The 24,676-nt window shown below is 46.5% G+C and overlaps 1 protein-coding gene across 7 annotated transcripts in view; it reads left to right on the plus strand.

Annotated features, from left to right (window-relative positions):
• The window catches only part of DOCK6 (dedicator of cytokinesis 6), a 164,264-nt gene that overhangs the window by 42,295 nt on the left and 97,293 nt on the right, over positions 1-24,676 (plus strand). For all 7 annotated transcript variants that reach the window (XM_063931275.1, XM_063931274.1, XM_063931276.1 and 4 more), the window contains exons 2-13: positions 10,905-10,995; positions 11,198-11,373; positions 12,428-12,496; positions 12,926-13,055; positions 17,004-17,213; positions 19,312-19,397; positions 21,572-21,638; positions 22,351-22,500; positions 22,738-22,818; positions 23,500-23,653; positions 23,964-24,088; positions 24,243-24,336. In XM_063931275.1, the coding sequence (XP_063787345.1) occupies positions 10,905-10,995; positions 11,198-11,373; positions 12,428-12,496; positions 12,926-13,055; positions 17,004-17,213; positions 19,312-19,397; positions 21,572-21,638; positions 22,351-22,500; positions 22,738-22,818; positions 23,500-23,653; positions 23,964-24,088; positions 24,243-24,336 (1,433 nt within the window). The remainder of the gene's footprint in view (positions 1-10,904; positions 10,996-11,197; positions 11,374-12,427; positions 12,497-12,925; positions 13,056-17,003; positions 17,214-19,311; positions 19,398-21,571; positions 21,639-22,350; positions 22,501-22,737; positions 22,819-23,499; positions 23,654-23,963; positions 24,089-24,242; positions 24,337-24,676) is intronic.

Below are 24,676 nucleotides of genomic sequence, written 5' to 3' on the forward strand. Positions count from 1 at the left end.
GGAAGGCTCCCAGGCTCTCCCCTGCACTGCACTACAGAAACAGGGTTAAAACAGAGAGGGGGGGCACTAATTTGGCGTTAGAAATATATAAAAAAGATGCTATAAGGGAAAACACTTATATAAGGTTGTCCCTATATAATTATAGCGTTTTTGGTGTGTGCTGGCAAACTCTCCCTCTGTCTCTCCAAAGGGCTAGTGGGTCCTGTCCTCTATCAGAGCATTCCCTGTGTGTGTGCTGTGTGTCGGTACGTGTGTGTCGACATGTATGAGGATGATGTTGGTGAGGAGGCGGAGCAATTGCCTGTAATGGTGATGTCACTCTCTAGGGAGTCGACACCGGAATGGATGGCTTATTTAGGGAATTACGTGATAATGTCAACACGCGCCAAGGTCGGTTGACGACATGAGACGGCCGACAAACAATTAGTACCGGTCCAGACGTCTCAAAAACACCGTCAGGGGTTTTAAAACGCCCGTTTACTTTAGTCGGTCGACACAGACACAGACAGGGACACTGAATCCAGTGTCGACGGTGAATAAACAAACGTATTCCTTATTAGGGCCACACGTTAAGGGCAATGAAGGAGGTGTTACATATTTCTGATACTACAAGTACCACAAAAGAGGGTATTATGTGGGATGTGAAAAAACTACCGTAGTTTTTCCTGAATCAGATAAATTAAATGAAGTGTGTGATGATGCGTGGGTTCCCCCCGATAGAAAATATGGGCGGTATACCCTTTCCCGCCAGAAGTTAGGGCGCGTTGGGAAACACCCCTTAGGGTGGATAAGGCGCTCACTCGCTTATCAGAACAAGTGGCGGTACCGTCTATAGATAGGGCCGTCCTCAAGGAGCCAGCTGACAGGAGGCTGGAAAAATATCATAAAAAGTATATACACACATACTGGTGTTATACTGCGACCAGCGATCGCCTCAGCCTGGATGTGCAGAGCTGGGGTGGCTTGGTCGGATTCCCTGACTAAAAATATAGAGCATTTAAAGGATGTATTTCTATATATGCGAGATGCACAGAGGGATATTTGCACTCTGGCATCAAGAGTAAGTGCGATGTCCATATCTGCCAGAAGATGTTTATGGACACGACAGTGGTCAGGTGATGCAGATTCCAAACGGCACAAAGGTGTATTGCCGTATAAAGGAAGAGGAGTTATTTGGGGTCGGTCCATCGGACCTGGTGGCCACGGCAACTGCTGGAAAATCCACCGTTTTTACCCTAAGTCACATCTCTGCAGAAAAAGACACCGTCTTTTCAGCTTCAGTCCTTTCGTCCCTATAAGAGTCATATCTGCCCAGGGATAGAGGAAAGGGAAGAAGACTGCAGCAGGCAGCCCATTCCCAGGAACAGAAGCGTTCCACCGCTTCTGACAAGCTCTCAGCATGACGCTGAGACCGTACAGGACCCCTGGATCCTACAAGTAGTATCCCCGGGGTACAGTTTGGAATGTCGAGACGTTTCCCCTGCGCAGGCTCCTGAAGTCTGCTTTACCAAGGTCTCCCTCCGACAAGGAGGCAGTATGGGAAAAAAAAAAAAAAAAAAAAAATTCACGAGCTGTATTCCCAGCAGGTGATAATTAAATTACCCCTCCTACAACAAGAAAAGGGGTATTATTCCACACTATATTGTGGTACTGAAGCCAGAAGGCTAGGTGAGACCTATTCTAAATCTAAAAAAATTTGAACACTTACAAAGGTTCAAATCAAGATGGAGTCACTCAGAGCAGTGATAACGAACCGGGAAGAAGGGGACTATCTGGTGTCCCGAGACATCAGGGATGCTTACCTCCATGTCCCAAATTTGCCCTTATCACTAAGGGTACCTCAGGTTCGTGGTACAGAACTGTCACTATCAGTTTCAGACGCTGCCGTTTGGATTGTCTACGGCACCCCGGGTCTTTACCAAGGTAATGGCCGAAATGATGGTTCTTCTTCGAAGAAAAGGCGTCTTAATTATCCCTTACTTGGACGATCTCCTGATAAGGGCAAAGTCCAGGGAACAGTTGGAGGTCGGAGTAGCACTATCTCGGATACTGTTACAACAGCAGGGGTGGATTCTAAATATTCCAAAATCGCAGCTGATCCCGACAACAAGTCTCCTGTGCTTAGGGATGATTCTGGACACAGTCCAGAAAAAGGTGTTTCTCCCGGAAGAGAAAGCCAGGGAGTTATCCGAGCTAGTCAGGAACCTCCTAAAATCAGTGCATCATTGCACAAGGGCCATGGTAAAAAAATGGTGACTTCCTTCGAAGCAATTCCAGTCGGCAGATTTCATGCAAGAACTTTTCAGTGGGATCTGCTGGACAAATGGTCCGGATCGCATCTTCAGATGCATCAGCGGATAACCCTATATCCAAGGACAAGGGTGTCTCTCCTGTGGTGGTTACAGAGTGCTCATCTTCTAGAGGGCCGCAGATTCGGCATTCAGTTTTGGATGTTGGTGACCACGGAGGCCAGCCCGAGAGGCTGGGGAGCAGTCACACAAGGAAAAAATTTCCAGGGAGTGTGATCAAGTCTGGAGATTTTTCTCCACATAAATATAGCTAAGGGTAAATTTATAATGCTCTAAGCTTAGCAAGACCTCTGCTTCAAGGTCAGCCGGTATTGATCCAGTGGGATAAAACATCACGGCAGTCGCCCACGTAAATAGACAGGGCGGCACAAGAAGCAGGAGGGCAGTGGCAAAAACTGCAAGGACTTTTCGCTGGGCGGAAAATCATGTGATAGCACTGTCAGCAGTGTTTCATTCCGGGAATGGAAACTGGGAAGCAGACTTCCTCAGTAGGCACGACCTCCACCCGGCAGAGTGGGAACTTCATGGGGAAGTTTTCCACATAATTGTAAACCGTTGGGAATTACCAAAGGTGGACATGATGGCGTCCCGTCTGAACAAAAAACGGGACAGGTATTGCGCCAGGTTAAGAGACCCTCAGGCAATAGCTGTGGACGTTCTGGTAACACCGTGGGTGTACCAGTCGGTGTATGTGTTCCATCCTCTGCTTTTCATACCTAAGGTACTGAGAATTATAAGACGTAGAGGAGTAAGAACTATACTCATGGCTCCGGATTGGCCAAGTAGGACTTGGTACCCGGAACTTCAAGAGATGCTCACAGAGGACTTATGGCCTCTGCCGCTAAGAAGGGACTTGTTTCAGCAAGTACCGTGTCTGTTCCAAGACTTACCGCAGCTGCGTTTGACGGCATGGCGGTGGAACGCCGGATCCTAAGGGAAAAGGCATTCAGGAAGAGGTCATTCCTACCCTGGTCAAAGCCAGAAAGGAGGTGACCGCACAACATTATCACCACATGTGGCGAAAATATGTTGCGTGGTGTGAGGCCAGGAAGGCCCCACGAAGAAATTTCAACTCGGTCGATTCCTGCATTTCTTGCAAACAGGAGTGTCTATGGGCCTCAAATTGGGGTCCATTAAGGTTCAAATTTCGGCCCTGTCGATTTTTCTTCCAGAAAGAATTGGCTTCAGTTCCTGAAGTCCAGAAGTTTGTCAAGGGAGTATTGCATATACAACCCCCTTTTGTGCCTCCAGTGGCACTGTGGGATCTCAACGTAGTTCTGGGATTCCTCAAAACACATTGGTTTAAAACCAGTCAAATCTGTGGATTTGAAGCATCTCACATGAAAAGTGAACATGCTCTTGGACCTGGCCTGGACCAGGCGAGTGTCAAATTGGTGTTTTTTTTCTCAAAAAAGCCCATATCTGTTTGTCCATTCGGACAGGGCAGAGCTGCGGACTCGTCCCCAGTTCTCTCCCTAAGGTGGTGTCAGTGTTTCACCTGAACCAGCTTATTGTGGTGTCTTGCGCCTACTAGGGACTTGGAGGACTCCAAGTTGCTAGATGTGGTCAGGGCCCTGAAAATATAGGTTCCAGGACGGCTGGAGTCAGGAAAACTGACTTGCTGTTATCCTGTATGCACCCAACAAACTGGGTGCTCTTGCTTTTAAGCAGACTTTTGCTAGTTGGATGTGTAATACAATTCAGCTTGCACATTCTGTGGCAGGCCTGCCACAGCCAAAATATGTAAATGCCCATTCCACAAGGAAGGTGGGCTCATCTTGGGCGGCTGCCCGAGGGGTCTCGGCTTTACAACTTTGCCGAGCGGCTATTTAGTCAGGGGCAAACACGTTTGTAAAATCCTACAAATTTGATACCCTGGCTAAGGAGGACCTGGAGTTCTCTCATTCGGTGCTGCAGAGTCATCCGCACTCTCCCGCCCGTTTGGGAGCTTTGGTATAATCCCCATGGTCCTTTCAGGAACCCCAGCATCCACTAGGACGATAGAGAAAATAAGAATTTACTTACCGATAATTCTATTTCTCGGAGTCCGTAGTGGATGCTGGGCGCCCATCCCAAGTGCGGATTATCTGCATTACTTGTACATAGTTACAAAAATCGGGTTATTATTGTTGTGAGCCATCCTTTCAGAGGCTCCGCTGTTATCATACTGTTAACTGGGTTCAGATCACAGGTTGTACAGTGTGATTGGTGTGGCTGGTATGAGTCTTACCCGGGATTCATAAATCCTTCCTTATTGTGTACGCTCGTCCGGGCACAGTACCTAACTGAGGCTTGGAGGAGGGTCATAGGGGGAGGAGCCAGTGCACACCACCTGATCCTAAAGCTTTACTTTTTGTGCCCTGTCTCCTGCGGAGCCGCTATTCCCCATGGTCCTTTCAGGAACCCCAGCATCCACTACGGACTCCGAGAAATAGAATTATCGGTAAGTAAATTCTTATTTTTACAATAAATGAATAAAAATAATAAAATAAAAAATAAATAAATAAATAAATGAATAAAAATATTATATATATATATATATATATATATATATCTCTTTCAGAACTTTTTAACCTGAAAAACTGCCTTTTCTAACATAAATTTCATATCCAGGAAAAAGTGTCCCCATTTTACACATTGCGGCAGGAAAAAGTGTCCCCATTTTACACATTGCGGCAGGAAAAAGTGTCCCCATTTTACACATTGCGGCAGGAAAAAGTGTCCCCATTTTACACATTGCGGCAGGAAAAAGTGTCCCCATTTTACACAGTAAGCTGGCAAGTGTCCCCATTTTACACAGTACGCTGGCAAGTGTCCCCATTTTACACATTGCGGCAGGCACAGGTCCCCATTTTACACAGTACGCAGGCACAGGTCCCCATTTTACACAGTACGCTGGCAAGTGTCCCCATTTTACACAGTACGCTGGCACAGGTCCCCATTTTACACAGTACGCTGGCACAGGTCCCCATTTTACACAGTACGCTGGCACAGGTCCCCATTTTACACAGTACGCTGGCACAGGTCCCCATTTTACACAGTACGCAGGCACAGGTCCCCATTTTACACAGTACGCTGGCACAGGTCCCCATTTTACACAGTACGCAGGCACAGGTCCCCATTTTACACAGTACGCAGGCACAGGTCCCCATTTTACACAGTACGCAGGCACAGGTCCCCATTTTACACAGTACGCTGGCACAGGTCCCCATTTTACACAGTACGCTGGCACAGGTCCCCATTTTACACAGTACGCTGGCACAGGTCCCCATTTTACACAGTACGCTGGCACAGGTCCCCATTTTACACAGTACGCTGGCACAGGTCCCCATTTTACACAGTACGCAGGCACAGGTCCCCATTTTACACAGTACGCAGGCACAGGTCCCCATTTTACACAGTACGCTGGCACAGGTCCCCATTTTACACAGTACGCTGGCACAGGTCCCCATTTTACACAGTACGCTGGCACAGGTCCCCATTTTACACAGTACGCTGGCACAGGTCCCCATTTTACACAGTACGCAGGCACAGGTCCCCATTTTACACAGTACGCAGGCACAGGTCCCCATTTTACACAGTACGCTGGCACAGGTCCCCATTTTACACAGTACGCTGGCACAGGTCCCCATTTTACACAGTACGCTGGCACAGGTCCCCATTTTACACAGTACGCTGGCACAGGTCCCCATTTTACACAGTACGCTGGCACAGGTCCCCATTTTACACAGTACGCAGGCACAGGTCCCCATTTTACACAGTACGCAGGCACAGGTCCCCATTTTACACAGTACGCTGGCACAGGTCCCCATTTTACACAGTACGCTGGCACAGGTCCCCATTTTACACAGTACGCTGGCACAGGTCCCCATTTTACACAGTACGCTGGCACAGGTCCCCATTTTACACAGTACGCAGGCACAGGTCCCCATTTTACACAGTACGCAGGCACAGCAGGTCCCCATTTTAAACATTACGGCAGGTGGTGGGGAGAGGGAGGGAGAGAGAGAGAGAGAGAGGAAGGGAGAGGGGCTGACTTACATTTGAAGCGGTTCTCGCCGCTCTTCAGCCGCCTCTCCCTCCTCGTCTGCGCGGCTCCAGGCTCCCCCTTCAGTTCTCCCTCCTCCGGCGGGGTTTCGTTGAATGACGCGTTTGCGCCGTGATGTCACGACGCAATCGCGTCATTCCGCGAAACCCCGCCCCCCGAGCTGGGCACTCGGGAGAAGGGGGTTTAAAAGTGCCACGGCGGTGTTTGGGGGTCTTGGCGCCCCCTCCAATCCGGCGCCCAGGTCACCTGCCCCCCTAGCCCCCCCCTAGTTTCGGCCCTGGTGTGTGTGTGTGTGTATGCTGGCTCTGACAGAAGGCTGCACTGTACAGAATCCTTGAGTCTGAGAAATCACACAGAACTGGAAATATCTCTTAGAGGTCAGTGAAAACTAGGGAGGCAGTGCAAGGATGATAAAGCAGAAAAGGCTAGCATAATTCCTTTTAAACTAGAGGTAGTAAAATATGCTAAGGAGCATGGAAACTCTCCATTTGTTAATGACAGTGATAATGGTTCTTAATGCCACTGTTGAGTGCTGTTCACTTTACATGGTTCAAATGCTATTCTGTTATAGTTTATTAAATATTTTATTACACTATTTGGTTCAGAATATTTTTTTTCCAGTTTTCCTACTCTAAAAACTAGGTGCGTCTTATGGTCCGAAAAATACGGTATGCTTTTTTTTCAGATGACACAAAGGTATACAACAGGGTAGACACTCCATGAGGGGTAAAACAAATGATTGATGATCTGGGTAGACTGGTCAAGAACGCGGCAATTACAGTTTAATTCCAAAAAATGCAAAATCATGCACTTGGATCTCAAAAATCCAAAGGCTAAATCTAGTATTAATGGCACTATACTGGAAACTACTGAGGAGGAAAGGGATTTAGGTAAGCAATATAACAAAGCAATGAGGAAGAGAGATACTTGGCTGCATTGTGAGAGGAATCAGCAGCAGAAAGAGAGAAGTAATAATGACACAGTATAGGTTATTGGTACGGCCTCATCAGGGGCGGGATGTACTAAGGGAAAAATGCGGGAAAAAAACCACCTTTTCATGGTTTTTTTTTTCAAATGCACGAAGACCCGGCCGCCCACATATCGCAGCAGAGGGTATTGCCATCTTTTTATGGCGATACCCTATAGAAGCCTATGGGCTTCTTTCCGCAACCTGACGCTAAAGCAGACCCCCCCCCCCTCCTTTTCCCCGCACCTGTGTCCTGGCAGGCAGCCTGCTTCTTCGGCTCCAGGATCCCCCGCATCACAGCCTTGTCTCGTTCCAGCTGCTGGGAGGAGGAGCCCACGGACTCCCAGCACACGTCATGTCCTGGGAGGTGACTGAGGCCGCCGCAAACCCTCTTTTCGGGACCATCGGAGATCGCAGGGCACCCCTGGCATCGCATTGCGCTACTAATCGCATATGTTAATACATATGCGATTAGCATCGTTGTGATGGCCCGCGATCACTGATAAGTACATCCCGCCCTGGGAGTTTAGTTCTGGAAGCCATATCGTCAGAAGGATATTTTAGAGAGTGTACAAAGAAGGGCAACTAAAATGGCGCCAAACCTACATCACAGAACTTACCCAGAAAGACAAAAAAAACTCAATATGTATAGTTTGGAGCAGAGAAGGGAAAGGGAGGACATAATAGAAACTTTCACATATATCAAGGGTTTTACCAAGGTCCAGGAGGGAAACATTCTTCAAATGAAGAGAAGTATTAGAACACGAGGATATTCACTGGAACTGGAGGGAGACCGAGTCAGGGGAAATGTGAGGAAAAATCACTTCATAGAAAAGGTAGTGAAAAATGCCTCAAAATCTGCAAAAGCCTGTATTTTTACCTACGCAGATCAGAAAATGTGGATTCGCCGATCCACATGTTTTTCACTCTTGCTGAATTTTTCGCCTAGGAGAAAAAACGGCCCTGCTATTGAGAAGGGCGAATCACCATTTGCCCTAAGAATAACGAAAAGTCAAGTTTTTTTGGATATGCGAAAAGAAAAAACGGACCTAATTCATACACTACTAAGACAGCAGAGCAATTTAAACATGCTTGGGATAGACATAAGGATATCCTTACAAAGAGATAAGGATCAAATAAGAGGGTTTGAGGTAACAATATGGTTAAATAAGGGCGGACTAGATGTGCCAAGTCAAATTCTGTGTTTCTAAGTCACTATTTTTTATTCTGCTCGTATGTTTATGCACTTTGTTAGGCGCTGTGGAACCCTTGTGGCAGCGCGGCATATAAATAAAGAATAATAATGACACTTATCCTACAGAGTACCACCAGCTTCGGACTCTACATAGACTAAATGTGTGGCTGTACTACTTCTATAAATACCTGGCACTTACTTGCCGAGGATTACCGCTTCTGCCCAGTGCAGTAGTCTGCCCACAGTATGGCGGGAATGCAGGTGTAATGGCATGACAGGGAGACCGGCATAACGGCAGTTTGATGACTATCATCCGCCGCAAAATCTGTGCATAAAACCATTGTAGAAGTTTTAGGCAGCTACGTCTCCCTCCAGCTCCGCACCTGATCCCCACTCCACCATTACTTGCCATAAACCATCCTCCACGGTCACCCGATTCAGCATGGATCCAGATATAAGAGAAAGCAAACATTTTATAGATAGTCCATCCATTATCACCTCACTGGAAGGAACCCAGGCCGCAATCTCCTATCCTGTTTCAACAGCCAGAGGGACATCGGCATCTCCTGTGATGGATAAATTGGAAAAGGCCATAAGAAAATGAAAATGCTTCATGTAAATCAAGAATAAATCTGTTATTGCACTGCCTAGAAAATGAGTCCCTAGTTCTTCCCATAATCATACACATACATTACCCTCAGGACCTGGCACTCTCTCCTAACCTGTGCCGCTTCTGTGAGTCCTACAGCAGACAGCATGGCGGCCTTAATATGAGGTTGTCTTCCTACACTGTCCAAGGACTAAACCTCATTAGTACCTGGAGAACAGACAAGGTGCTGCCTGTGATCATTAGGTCTCCTGGCTTCTAAGGCACGAGCCACCTGGACCTTCATCTGAAAACTTTGCCCCATCTTAGTCTTGCATCTAAGTAATGCCGCTATTGCGTCTCAGGAGCTTTATTTACCTATCCTGCCTTAAATACTCTGTGCCAACCTTTATTGTCATTCTGAAACCCGACAAAGAGTCCACTGATATGAAATTCTAGCTCTCCAGGGGTACTGCTGTTAGAGAAGATGCTTTTTGTAGAGAAACTCATAAATATACCCTTAAAGTCTACTTTGCACATTTAACACAAAAAAATAAATCCTCACCGAATTGGATTTCTCTTGTGACCTGATGTATGTGCGTTGGAGTGTGGCACCATTGCGTGCCCCTTACAGCAAGGCAGTGACCGTTGCTGGGTAAGGCAATGTTTAGTTTAACTTGATGGCAGCCATTGTTCAGGTTCCTGTGCGTGAGGGTTGCCTGACCTCTATTGTTCCGTCGCCCTCGTTACCGCGGCCTGCAGACATCTATCTCCTGCATTACACAGCGAGAGATGCGGGGCACAGAAGGTATGTGAAGTAGGGGAGAGTGTTTTAAATAGACACAAAAACAACCCTCCAGTGTAATCAAGCAGAAATGACTGTCTCTAATCGCTTTGTCAGGTAATGATTTAGGCTGTGACAATACAGACCCTTTATTGTTGCATGTATTTGGGGTGCTAGAACTCTCTAGGCAACCTCCTGAAATTCTTATCCTTCCCTTTTAATAGGATTTTAAAGAGAGATCCTCCGAAACGCCTGTGAGCATATATCTGTAGGAATGGCCAGGTGCAGATATGGTAAATGCGGCTTCCTAGTGTTTCTCGCTGCGAGGCACAGGCCTGGAAGAAGCAACGCTCAGAGTATTTATAGAACGGAAGCTTGCCTGGACATAGCCGAGGCTGTACTTGTATTTCTTCATAAGACCACTGGAGAAGTGTTATAGAAAGTAATGGGGTTATATACTTTTTACATATAAACCTTATCTTCCACACACTGATGATCATAAGTGTGGTCACATGATAAGCGGCCACACTGGTAGGGTTATGCCGTAATATCGCTAGTTATGTCTCTGCGCCGACACTGCGTGCTTATATACTGTATATTACACCACATATGGCTGTTATTGGGATTTGTCAGCGGTATGGTGGTTATATCTGTATTCTTGTATATTGTATATGACACCACATATGGCTGTTATTGGGTTGTGTGAGTGGTATGGTGGTTATACCAATATTCTTGTGTATTGTATATTACACCACTTATGGCTATTATTGGGATGTGTCAGCGGTGTGGTAATTATACCTGTATTCTTGTGTATTGTGTATTACACCACATATGGCTGTTATTGGGCTGTGTGAGTGGTGTGATGATTATACCTGTATTGTGTAAAACCACGCACCCTAATAGATAAGCCATTCCCAATAATTGGCTATATACTGTCCGGTTTGGGTGCTGCACAATACACAGATTTCCGCTCTTTTTGTACAAATATGTAAGACCCTCACTTTCCCTGTTTCAGGACGGTGGCATCCGAGGTTCGGAAGCAGGTCTCCAGGGAGTATGGGGGATCTCCGCAGCTTTCCAAGAAACGAGGAGGGAGCCAGCAATCTGTGAGTTCCAGCACCAATCTTCCAATACATCTCCCATGTTATATGTCCCACTCCTCACAGATACACAGATATTTTTATGTGTTTTGTATTATTCACGTGATTTATATTTTCCTTTTTTTTGTTTAACCTTTTCATTCTATTTCTATTCATGACCTGTATTTGCTGTTTGCATTAGTCTCTCACTCTTCCCATCTTATTACAGATCCCGTTGACAGACGTAGTAGAGCCTCTGGACTATGAGGGTTACATTGTGAGCCACCCCCCGAATTCAGAATGTGAAGCACTGAGAGATTTGTACGACTTCCCTCCCGATGACATTGAGATCTTGTATGATCCAAGAGAATGTCGCACTCTGGAACCGGCAGCGCCAGAGGAGGGGTGAGTGGGTGCTGGGCAACCACGAGAGGGGTGAGTGGGTGCTGGGCAACCATGAGAGGGGTGAGTGGGTGCTGGGCAACCACGAGAGGGGTGAGTGGGTGCTGGGCAACCACGAGAGGGGTGAGTGGGTGCTGGGCAACCACGAGAGGGGTGAGTGGGTGCTGGGCAACCACGAGAGGGGTGAGTGGGTGCTGGGCAACCACGAGAGGGGTGAGTGGGTGCTGGGCAACCACGAGAGGGGTGAGTGGGTGCTGGGCAACCACGAGAGGGGTGAGTGGGTGCTGGGCAACCATGAGAGGGGTGAGTGGGTGCAGGGCGACCACGGCAGGGGGAGTGGGTGGGTGCTGGGCGACCACGGCAGGGTGAGTAGGTGCTGGATGACAACAGCAGGGGTGAGTGGATGCTGGACAACCATTGGAGGGGTGAGTGGGTGCTAGATGACCACTGGAGGAGTGAGTGGGTACTGGGTGGTCACGGGAGGGGTCAGTGGGCGCTTGGCAGCCACGAGAGGGGTGAGTGGGTGCAGGGCGACCACGGCAGGGGGAGTGGGTGGGTTGCTGGGCGACCACGGCAGGGGGAGTGGGTGGGTTGCTGGGCGACCACGGCAGGGTGAGTAGGTGCTGGATGACAACAGCAGGGGTGAGTGAATGCTGGACGACCATTGGAGGGGTGAGTGGGTGCTAGATGACCACTGGAGAAGTGAGTGGGTACTGGGTGGCCACGGGAGGGGTCAGTGGGCGCTTGGCAGCCACGGGAGGGGTGAGTGGGTGCTTGGCGGCCACGGGAGGGGTGAGTGGGTGCTGGATGACCAAGGGAGGGGTGAGATGGTGTTGGGCGACCAAGGGAGGGGGCTGAGTGACAATAGTTTATATTTTATTTTTTTACACCCCTGAATGAAGTCAGGATGTCTATGTTCTGGCTTGACTATCAGTATGGGTGGAGGGGGGATCTATAAATATATTTTCCGGTTGTAATATCTCCCAAATACACTCCAGAGCTGTAAGCACTTTTGGCTTCTCTCCTCCCTTACCCCTGCTCTTGTGCTCTCTCATAGAAAGCTGGATGTCCGTGTCCGTGATGCGTTAAAGGTTTATACTCACGACTGGGTGATTGTGCAGCGGAGGTAAGTGGCCCATTTTATGTCCCACAGATCTTGTGCACCACATATACTGACATGGACATACTGTAATGGGGGATGGAATCGCTGAGCGTAGGAAACTGTAATATGCCGAGGAACCACAGGGACACAAGGAAAAAACATACCTGTGCTCCAGAGCTCACACTCTAATGTTACTAGGTCTGATACAAGCCAGGGGGGTGTAGTATCATTTGTAATAAAGGGGCCTATGCTGTGTGACTTACACACTAATATACAGAGGATTCCCATACAAGAAGGGGGAGAGAAATCATTAGAGGGAAGGCTTCTTCCTGTTATATTGTAGTCTAAGAACCATTTGGAATGGTGGATCCTGCTCAGCAGAGCTTACCATCAAACACCAACACCTGGTGGAAGCCCGGTACCATGGAAATAGTGACCTCTTTCTCCAAACAGGTGGCAGAAACTGAGCACAGCGTACACTCCTATTACCGCTGAGCGGCAGAGACAGCGCCAGAGGGCTCTGGGCCGGCAGCAGTATGAGCTGGATGAAGCCGGAGAGGAGAGGGGAGCGCCGGAGGAGCAGGTGATTGTGCTTCCGCTGCGATACCACTTTCTCATTGTGACACAACGTTACTACTTTATCTACAGTGCAGAGTTGGCAGTGCATGCTTGGATTTGTAGTGACACTGTTGGCTGTCGTCTAACTGCTTACTAGTTTTCTCTTATGTCCCCCCAAATGGTAGATTTAGTGCATTTGATTATTGTCGATCACAAGTCTGGTCCTACATTACTGTGCTCATATCATACTTTATGTTTTTAGAGGGAGATTCAGTTTAGTGTTATGTCGCATGGGAAAGAACATCGCTTATTTCTCCTAGTTCCCTAAACATGAGCGGTTTCCTGTACCGTAATACCCAGAAGTCTGTGCAGCTCATCATGGGAGGTTCCTACTTTCCTTGCACTAAATTGAATATACCCCTAAGACTGTTTCTGTATAATACATTGCCTCTGTTCCACCCTCTAAATTGAATTCAGGGATAAATTGTCTTGAGGGAGGATGACTGGAAATTGTTTAAGTTCCTAACACGTGGCTTGTTATGGTAATACTGGAGTGGGATGCCAGGTGTGTGCTAACTATGGCCCAATATGTATTTATTATAGTGTATATTGCGCCAGCATATTCTGTTGTGCTTTACAATTTGGGCTGCAGTAATAAATGAGACTAGGTAATAACAGATACAGAGGTAGGAGGGCCCTGCTTGCAAGCTCACATTCTATAGGGAAGTAGGAATTTGTTACATGAGGGAATGTGACATGCATAGAAAGTGTTTAATGGGGCTGTAAGATCCAGTCATACAGCAATTTTGGCCTGGAATCAGAGGGTTGTTTCAGTATGGAAAGAACACATGTAAATTATATATGAACTATGTAGAGGTAATTACAGAAGCTTCCAACATATAAATCAAAGTATCAGCGACTAGGCTGACTAAAGTTTTCTGCATGCTCTATGTCCGCAAACCAGAGTCTGATGGGTGTTCAAATGGGTGTGGATCATAGGTTCGACAGTCATTAGGTCGACCACTATTGGTCGACAGTGACTAGGTCTACAGCTGAAATAAGTCGACACAAGTTTTTTTAAATGTTTTTTTGGTGGCGTTTTCTTCGTAAAGTGACTGGGAACCCCAATTAGTGCACCATATCCCCTCGCATGGCTTGCTTCGCTCGCCATGCTTCTGGCACAGATTACTATTCCCAATCATAGTCCATGTGGATCGTACAGTATGAAGAAGTAAAAAAAAAAAATGAAAAACTAATGTCGACCTTTGCCATGTCAACATAGTGACCAAGTCAACCTATTGACCATGTCGACCAATAGTGGTCGACCTAATGAGTGTCGACCTAAGTGCTGTTGACCTAAATGCCGGATCCCGTTCAAACTTGCTGGATAATTCTCACAGGCTCTCTCTGACTTGGACGAGTATCAGTTGTTAGTGGAATGATGGCAGGCGGCTCCCTCTACTGGTTAATTTAGGTATTGACCCACTTGCATCCCTGGCTTCTTTTCTCACTCTGCGTTGTGCCTGTATCTGTTGGAAGCATAGAACACAAAATGTACTTATTTGCTACTGACACCTTCTAGACCTTGTCCAATACGGTTGTATCCATCCTGAGGACATTGTGTGGTGCAATGCATGTGCGGTAACCCCCCTCCCTCCCCCACCATCACACACACACATATCGGCACTGTGTTATTTATTTATTTATTTACAGTTTCTTATATACCGCAGCATATTCCGTTGCGCTTTACAATTAGAACAACAGTAATAGAACAAAACCGGGTAAAAACAGACAGACATAGAGGTAGGAAGGCCCTGCTCGCAAGCTTACAATCTATAGGGAAATAGGCATAGATACACAAGGATAGATGCTACCTATTGCATAATGGTCCACCAGATTGCTAGGTTCTTAATGGGTTGTATGATGATACCCAGCAATGTTGGCCAAGTGTCAGGAGGGTGTAAGAGTAAAGAGACAAAATATGTGATGTTATGTATACTGTACAGAGAGGATGTCATTAGAGAGGGAAGCACTGAAGGTTATGTGGGTTGGTCTGGAATTTGATAGGCTTGTCTAAAGAGGTGAGTTTTCAGGGAACATTTAAAGGTTTGGAGACTAGAGGCAAGTCTTATTGTGCGTGAGAGGGCATTCCACAGAGTGGGTAAAGCCTGGATAAAGTCCTGTATTTTGAGTGTGAACAAGTAATGCGTGTGGATGAGAGACGCAGATCTTGTGCAGAGCGGAGAGGTCGGGTAGGGAGAGACCTTGAGATGAGTGAAGAGATGTATGTTGGTGCAGTTTGATTAATAGCCTTGTATGTAAGTAAAAGTATTTTATATTTAATACGGTAGATTACCGGTAACCAATGGAGGGACTGACAGAGCGGATCTGCAGACGATGAACGTCTAGCGAGGAAGATTAGTCTCGCAGCAGCATTTAAAATGGATTATAGTGGTGAGAGCTTATGTTTGAGAAGACCGGTCAGGAGACTATTACAATAATCAATGCGGGAGATGATGAGAGTTATCTTCTGAATCAGGCCCGGAGTCTCCTTATTGGCCTCCTGCGATCCGTCATTCTCCAATGCAGTATACCTGTGCCGGGTAGATATTGAGAATACAGTGATTGCTCCACTCGCTGTCTCTTAGTACAGGCTCCGCAAGATCAGAGACATACTTGATAAATCACTGGTTACCTTGTATAGCTTCGGTGTAAATTAATCATCCTTCACGAGTCGGGTTCCCTGCCTGGAGTGTCTGAGGCCACCTACCTCATATGGCATAGGGGTGGTCTGATGCCTCATTGAGTTTCTACACATAGGAAAAGGTTCTCTCTCATGACCAAACTACAGGTATCAGAGACTGGGCTGTTATAATGATCTGGAAATGGCCCACTTTGTGACCTGTATCCTTGCCGAAAAAAACGTATTCACTGAGAATTGAGTGTATATGCGAGAGTGTCCGGAGGAGAAAGGACCTTATGTCTGTTTTTCCCTGACCTAGTCTTCTACTGGCAATGCTGCATTGAAGACATGCCGGAAGACCAGCAATGGGAAAATATAGCTAGACCGTCAAATCTGGCATAAATCTAGGCTGCTGGATGACGCACAACTTTGTCAGTGGCTTCTCTATTTATTACTTCAGTGGATGATTTAGCTATATTTACCATTGCTGATCTTCCTATGAAGTGATAAGTAAAGAAGCTGCTGACAGTATCTTGTGTCATCCACCAGCCTTGATTAATGGCAGATTTGAAGGAACAGATAAAAAATACTCTAGGGACTGATAAACACCGACAGACCACAGCCGGTGAAGGTGTATTGCAAGCTACAATGAATGATCTTCTACAGAATTTATCTACTGGTTTTGATCTAGTCTAGCTACCATACCCGGCGATGTTACTGTACCACGCTTTCCTTACTGGGTTTCATCCAAGTTTTATACACTGCCTATTACCTGGAATGACTTCACCTACGTCGTATCTTGATCACCTGGCACCGTGAGGTCCCCTCTTCATTAGTTATTGCCCATTCCTAATTTTATACTTACAATGCCTCCCTAACTGTTCACCAGTTATGCCCTGATATCACCATATAATTTGATGTAATCATGTCTGGTTGCTGATTTATGATCTTGCTGTTTATAGACGGTCTGCTCTGAAGTGCAGACCCGTCCAATTATGTTTGGGCACATTTGTCCACTTGTGTTTGTATAGGATTATTCCTTGGGTGTTTTGCTTTACAAATTGATTACCATCTAAATAAAACCTGAGTGCTATGTTTACCAGTGCTTGATGATCAGTGACGCAGAGATCGGGGTGTAGTGGGGTGTAGCTGGGGCGGAATTACTTGACATAGTTGAAGCTCAAGAGAAGTCAACAGACAACATTTAAGTTTGGTGATCATGTGCCGAGCCTTAGTGGGGCTTTCTTGTTGCTAATGTGCAGCACTTACCTCTTTACCTGACCTCCACAGGAGGAGAAGAAACGTGCGTCTACTTCAATTGAAGAGACCCCTCGGGGAAGTTGGGCCTCTAGTATATTTGACCTGAAGAACTCTGCCCCAGATCCCTTACTCCCGGGACTGCTTGAGAGATCTACTGAAGAGACAGACCGAGTCAGTGCGGATCAGCGTAAGGAGAACCGTCATCCCCACATTTTGGCCCTCTACCCTGCCCCCGATGAGGTGAGAGTATACTGATATCTTACAGTAACCCAGCTCCTGAGTGTCCTGTTACCCCCAGCAAATTATTACAGTAACCTAGCTCCTGAGTGTCTTATTACCCCTGTAACATCTTATTACAGTAACCCAGCTCCTGAGTGTCTTATTACTCCTGCAACATCTTATTACAGTAACCCAGCTCCTGAGTGTCTTATTACCCCTGTAACATCTTATTACAGTAACCCAGCTCCTGAGTATCTTATTACAGTAACCCAGCTCCTGAGTGTCTTATTACCCCTGTAACATCTTATTACAGTAACCCAGCTCCTGAGTGTCTTATTACCCCTGTAACATCTTATTACAGTAACCCAGCTCCTGAGTGTCTTATTACCCCTGTAACATCTTATTACAGTAACCCAGCTCCTGAGTGTCTTATTACCCCTGTAACATCTTATTACTGTAACCCAGCTCCTGAGTGTCTTATTACCCCTGTAACATCTTATTACAGTACCCAGCTCCTGAGTGCCTTATTACCCCTGTAACATCTTATTACAGTAACCCAGCTCCTGAGTGTCTTATTACCCCTGTAACATCTTATTACAGTACCCAGCTCCTGAGTGCCTTATTACCCCTGTAACATCTTATTACAGTAACCCAGCTCCTGAGTGTCTTATTACCCCTGTAACATCTTATTACAGTAACCCAGCTCCTGAGTGTCTTATTACCCCTGTAACATCTTATTACAGTAACCCAGCTCCTGAGTGTCTTATTACCCCAGTAACATCTTATTACTGTAACCCAGCTCCTGAGTGTCTTATTACCCCTGTAACATCTTATTACAGTAACCCAGCTCCTGAGTATCTTATTACCCCTGTAACATCTTATTACTGTAACCCAGCTCCTGAGTCTCTTATTACCCCTGTAACATCTTATTACAGTAACCCAGCTCCTGAGTGTCTTATTACTCCTGTAACATCTTATTACAGTAACCCAGCTCCTGAGTGTCTTATTACCCCTGTAACATCTTATTACAGTAACCCAGCTCCTGAGTGTCTTATTACCCCTGTAACATCTTATTACAGTAACCCAGCTCCTGAGTCTCTTATTACCCCTGTAATATCTTATTACAGTAACCCAGCTCCTGAGTGTCTTATTACCCCTGTAACATCTCATTACAGTAACCCAGCTCCTGAGTGTCTTATTACCCCTGTAACATCTTATTACAGTAACCCAGCTCCTGGGTGTCTTATAACACCTATAACATCTTATTACAGTAACCCAGCTCCTGAGTGTCTTATTACTCCTGTAACATCTTATTACAGTAACCCAGCTCCTGAGTGTCTTATTACTCCTGTAACATCTTATTACAGTAACCCAGCTCCTGAGTGTCTTATTACTCCTGTAACATCTTATTACAGTACCCAGCTCCTGAGTGCCTTATTACCCCTGTAACATCTTATTACAGTAACCCAGCTCCTGAGTGTCTTATTACCCCTGTAACATCTTATTACAGTACCCAGCTCCTGAGTGCCTTATTACCCCTGTAACATCTTATTACAGTAACCCAGCTCCTGAGTGTCTTATTACCCCTGTAACATCTTATTACAGTAACCCAGCTCCTGAGTGTCTTATTACCCCTGTAACATCTTATTACAGTAACCCAGCTCCTGAGTGTCTTATTACCCCTGTAACATCTTATTACAGTAACCCAGCTCCTGAGTGTCTTATTCCCCCTGTAATATCTTATTACAGTATCCCAGTTCCTGAGTGTCTTATTACCCCTGTAACATCTTATTATAGGAAATCATTTAGTCTTTTTTTCCCCCCCTGTACTATCTCATTATAGACTTGTTTGTTTAATAGTATTTATTATTATTATTATTATTATTATTATTATTATTATTATTAGTTATAATAAGATATACTTTCTGCACATTTGTTGACATTCACTATTTCTTTTATTTTGCATCCTTTATTCTCCTCTATATACTCGCTCTCTCTGCTTTCTCTTCAAACGTGTCCTGTACCCCTCCCTTCTCATCCTGTTGCCTGTTCTCCTAATCATCTATTTTAACCTCCTCTTCCCTCCTGTTCTCTTCTCATCGTATTCTGTGTCCGTTAGGATGAGGCTGTGGAACGATCCACTGTTCCGGAGGTGCCCAAGGAACACTTTGGTCAGAGGATCTTGGTGAAATGCATATCGCTGAAGTGAGCATTGGTCTGTGTGTCTGTCAGTGTTATCCCTACCCTGTGTGTCCTCATAGCCGTCAGTGTTATCCCGACCCTGTGTATCCTCATAGCCGTCAGGGTTATCCCTACCCTGTGTGTCCTCATAGCTGTCAGTGTTATCCCTACCCTGTGTATCCTCATAGCCGTCAGTGTTATCCCGACCCTGTGTATCCTCATAGCCGTCAGTGTTATCCCTACCCTGTGTATCCTCATAGCCGTCAGTGTTCTCCCGACCCTGTGTGTCCTCATAGCCGTCAGTGTTATCCCTACCCTGTGTATCCTCATAGCTGTCAGTGTTATCCCTACCCTGTGTGTCCTCATAGCCGTCAGTGTTATCCCGACCCTGTGTGTCCTCATAGCCGTCAGTGTTATCCCTACCCTGTGTATCCTCATAGCCGTCAGTGTTATCCCGACCCTGTGTGTCCTCATAGCCGTCAGTGTTATCCCTACCCTGTGTGTCCTCATAGCCGTCAGTGTTATCCCTACCCTGTGTATCCTCATAGCCGTCAGTGTTATCCCTACCCTGTGTATCCTCATAGCCGTCAGTGTTATCCCTACCCTGTGTGTCCTCATAGCCGTCAGTGTTATCCCTACCCTGTGTGTCCTCATAGCCGTCAGTGTTATCCCGACCCTGTGTATCCTCATAGCCGTCAGTGTTATCCCTACCCTGTGTGTCCTCATAGCTGTCAGTGTTCTCCCTACCCTGTGTATCCTCATAGCCGTCAGTGTTATCCCGACCCTGTGTATCCTCATAGCCGTCAGTGTTATCCCTACCCTGTGTATCCTCATAGCCGTCAGTGTTATCCCGACCCTGTGTATCCTCATAGCCGTCAGTGTTATCCCTACCCTGTGTGTCCTCATAGCCGTCAGTGTTATCCCTACCCTGTGTGTCCTCATAGCCGTCAGTGTTATCCCTACCCTGTGTGTCCTCATAGCTGTCAGTGTTCTCCCTACCCTGTGTGTCCTCATAGCCGTCAGTGTTATCCCTACCCTGTGTATCCTCATAGCCGTCAGTGTTATCCCTACCCTGTGTGTCCTCATAGCCGTCAGTGTTATCCCTACCCTGTGTGTCCTCATAGCCGTCAGTGTTATCCCTACCCTGTGTATCCTCATAGCCGTCAGTGTTATCCCTACCCTGTGTGTCCTCATAGCCGTCAGTGTTATCCCTACCCTGTGTATCCTCATAGCCGTCAGTGTTATCCCTACCCTGTGTATCCTCATAGCCGTCAGTGTTATCCCTACCCTGTGTGTCCTCATAGCCGTCAGTGTTATCCCTACCCTGTGTGTCCTCATAGCCGTCAGTGTTATCCCTACCCTGTGTGTCCTCATAGCCGTCAGTGTTATCCCTACCCTGTGTATCCTCATAGCCGTCAGTGTTATCCCTACCCTGTGTATCCTCATAGCCGTCAGTGTTATCCCTACCCTGTGTGTCCTCATAGCCGTCAGTGTTATCCCTACCCTGTGTATCCTCATAGCTGTCAGTGTTATCCCGACCCTGTGTATCTTCATAGCCGTCAGTGTTATCCCGACCCTGTGTATCCTCATAGCCGTCAGTGTTATCCCTACCCTGTGTGTCCTCATAGCCGTCAGTGTTATCCCTACCCTGTGTGTCCTCATAGCCGTCAGTGTTATCCCTACCCTGTGTGTCCTCATAGCTGTCAGTGTTATCCATACCCAGTGTGTCCTCATAGCCGTCAGTGTTATCCCTACCCTGTGTATCCTCATAGCCGTCAGTGTTATCCCGACCCTGTGTATCCTCATAGCCGGACCCTGTGTGTCCTCATAGCCGTCAGTGTTATCCCTACCCTGTGTATCCTCATAGCTGTCAGTGTTATCCCTACCCTGTGTGTCCTCATAGCCGTCAGTGTTATCCCTACCCTGTGTGTCCTCATAGCCGTCAGTGTTATCCCTACCCTGTGTGTCCTCATAGCCGTCAGTGTTATCCCTACCCTGTGTGTCCTCATAGCTGTCAGTGTTATCCATACCCATCAGTGTTGTGTCTAACCCATTAGTCGCTTTGGTTTATGCTTTCAAGTGTGGCACTGTGCCTTACTGCTGCCCTTCTGTGCCCGCCTGGTGATCTCTATGTCAGCCAATGTGCGGCTGTTGTGTGCAGGTAAGTCAGTATAATATGTCCCTATTTTCTCTTTCAGGTTTGAAATAGAGATTGAACCAATATTTTGTGTTATGGCTCTTTATGATGCTAAAGAGAAGAAAAAGGTGCGTTACTGAGTATGACACAGGATTATAGTATCTGGCGCTATGTGAAGTGGGCGCTTTGTTTTGTATTGTAACAAAAAACATTCTTTGTTGCAGTGGGCAAATGTGTCGCATTGCCACTTGCGCAGACTCCGAATCAGCCCCTATCTATCCCTAGATTTTACAAACATTTTAGAACTCTACGGAGATGCTGGTCGGTGTTTGGGAAATTGTCTTGTATATCTGTGTTACAAGAATCCCCTCCCTGGTTTTATCTGCCTTATTTTAGCTGTTGTGTTTCAGTAACCGTGCGTGTGGTACAGGGAGCAGGCCCAGCAGCCTGTGGGGGATATTTAATAAAACATAATTATCTTAAAGCTGGAAAATGTGATATTTATGTTTCATGGAGATGGAGATAAATATCTCCTCACCAGTGGCAGTTGCAGCACAGTTCAAAATTCATACAGGGAAGCCACACCAACTGCCAGTGAGTCCCGAACAGCAATGTCTGGCAGTGTTTGGGGTGGCAGTTGGTGTGGCTCCCCTATTTGAATTGTGCACTGCGCCGCAACTGCCACCGGTGAGGGGATATTTATCTCCCTCCCCAGAAAACATAAAAATCACATTTTCCAGATTTTATGAGATAATTATGTCTTATTAAATATCCCCCTGATTCCTCTACATCAAGCCACTGCAGCCTTAATGTGGATACCCCTGTCTGCTTACCCTACAGATATCAGAAGGCTTCCATTTTGACCTGAACTCGGACTCTGTTAAAAACATGCTGCGGGCACAAGGTGGACACCCAGCACCATCCACGCTGGCAAGATCTGCCATCTTCTCCATCACATACCCATCTCCTGACATCTATCTCGTCATCAAGGTGCTTTACGCTGGTGTCTGCCTGTGGAAGCTGTGTCCGTATCACAGTTGTGTGAGTGTGTGTGAGACTGACGCTTTGTCTGGAAAGTTCATTAAACACGGACGTTTTGCCCATTACAAAGCGTCACTGCCACTCTCGCTATACATGCATGTCATACATGTGATGGGTACAAGCATGTGCTGTACACTCCCCGCTGTCGGCATTACATATGTAAAGCTGCTGTGCATTGTCTTTCAGCTGGAGAAGGTCCTACAGCAAGGAGACATCGGGGAGTGCTGTGAGCCCTACATGGTCCTGAAGGAGAGTGACGGCATCAAGGTAAGAGACGAGATAAGAGCAGTAGTGCGCTGTGACCCGCAAGTCAGACAGAGGCTGAGAGAGTGAAGTTATTGCAGCTGAACCTGAGATTTGACATTTCAATAGGCAGACCATGGAAAATGCCAGTCCTACCGAGATGAAAGACACCATGAGAAGAGAGAACACGAAAACCACATGAAATAGGAAAGAGAAAGAGGGTTGTAGTCCTCAATTCGATAAACACAATGTTGACAGCCAAAAGGTCGCAACATGTAAAAATGTTGACATAAAATGTCAACAGTCTACATGCCAACAATATAAACTTTGGGTGTCGGCATTATGTGCCTGTTGGCTGTCCACATTTTGATGATGTCGACATCTTGTAAGTTGACTATGGTTGTCGACATTCTACATTTATCATCATTTTTGTGTGTCATCATGTTGTACCAGTTGACATAATGGTTTCTATATACAATGGCTGTCAACGTTATGACCGTTAACAAACCATACTGAACCCCTTTATACGTCATACTCCTGGCTTCTCTAGAGTCCGTAGATGCCATGCTTATGACCGTTCCTATCTCTTATTGCCTATGGGTTTAGGGAGCACATTCTGGTTTCAGAAGGAAATAAATGTGAGAGCCAGAAGCCGTACTTGTACTTAATCTCTCTCTCTCTCTCTCTCTTCCGTCCCTTCACCAGAACAAGGAGAAGGTAGACAAACTGAGGGCCCAGGCGGAACAGTTCTGCTCGCGTCTAGGCCGTTACCGCATGCCCTTTGCCTGGACAGCCATTCATCTGATGAACATTGTCAACAGCATGGGGACAGCTGACCGGGACTCGGACTCTGACAGTGGTAACAGAGATTGGGGGAGACATCTGAAGAGGGGTGAAGGAATTGTGGGAAGACAAACTCAGGGCAAGCTAGTAGAGGTGGAAGATGTTCAAAGGACGAAGGAGTTCGGGTGGAGGGAAGTCATTTTAGTTGATGGAGAAGACAGATGTATAAAATGGTCTACACATTGATTTATATACTATAGACAAAGGTTTATAATCCGTTCTGACTTCTAACTGCAGAGACTGGTGGCTAGAGCATAGGTCTGTCTAGTAGTATATTTCTTGTGACCCATAATGTGACTGTACGTATCTCCCTGTCCCCGGCACAGACAAGAAGGGCACATGGAATGAGAGGAAGAGGAAAGCCTTCGAGAGGTTGAGCGTCGGGGATGAAGTGTGTGGTTTTAACTCATTCCGGCCAGCGACTCTCACTGTCACGAACTTCTTCAAACAGGTCAGTACCCTGTGGCCAATTAAATAACAAGTAGACTCTGGGAAAACGGTGATAAGAGTGAATATTGTTTTCTCTTTAATGCGCCATTGAAGGTGATGTTCAGAATAAAGGGGTCGCTCACAGTGGCTATAAAGTGTCATGATGTCTTTCACAGGAAGGAGACCGCCTGAGCGATGAAGATCTCTACAAGTTCTTGGCTGATATGAAGAGACCGTCCTCTGTCCTCCGAAGACTTCGGCCGGTAACCGGTACAGTGTTTAGACTTGCAGATACACTGAAACCCAATCAGTGCGCACCCTAAAATACCATAGTTTAGCACAGACGCTTCTCAGTAGTCCACCCAGCACCCATTAAGGTACAGGCAGATGGAAAAATCTTTTATTTTAAATAAAAAGATGTAGGCAGGGGTATTGTAGGAGGTTGAGATAAATGTTACAGTTTCCAAAGGTGATTTTGTACTACAAGTCTCCGTATGCCCTGCCAGCTAAAGAATTGCATTCTGGGACACTCATCATAACTAATAAGCCACGTGTTGCTTTGGTCCTCTCATTGCCATAACTCTCGCCAGTGACCGCAGCAGAAGAGCGT

Source organism: Pseudophryne corroboree, chromosome 6, assembly GCF_028390025.1.
Source record: "Pseudophryne corroboree isolate aPseCor3 chromosome 6, aPseCor3.hap2, whole genome shotgun sequence".
Taxonomy (NCBI): domain Eukaryota; kingdom Metazoa; phylum Chordata; class Amphibia; order Anura; family Myobatrachidae; genus Pseudophryne; species Pseudophryne corroboree.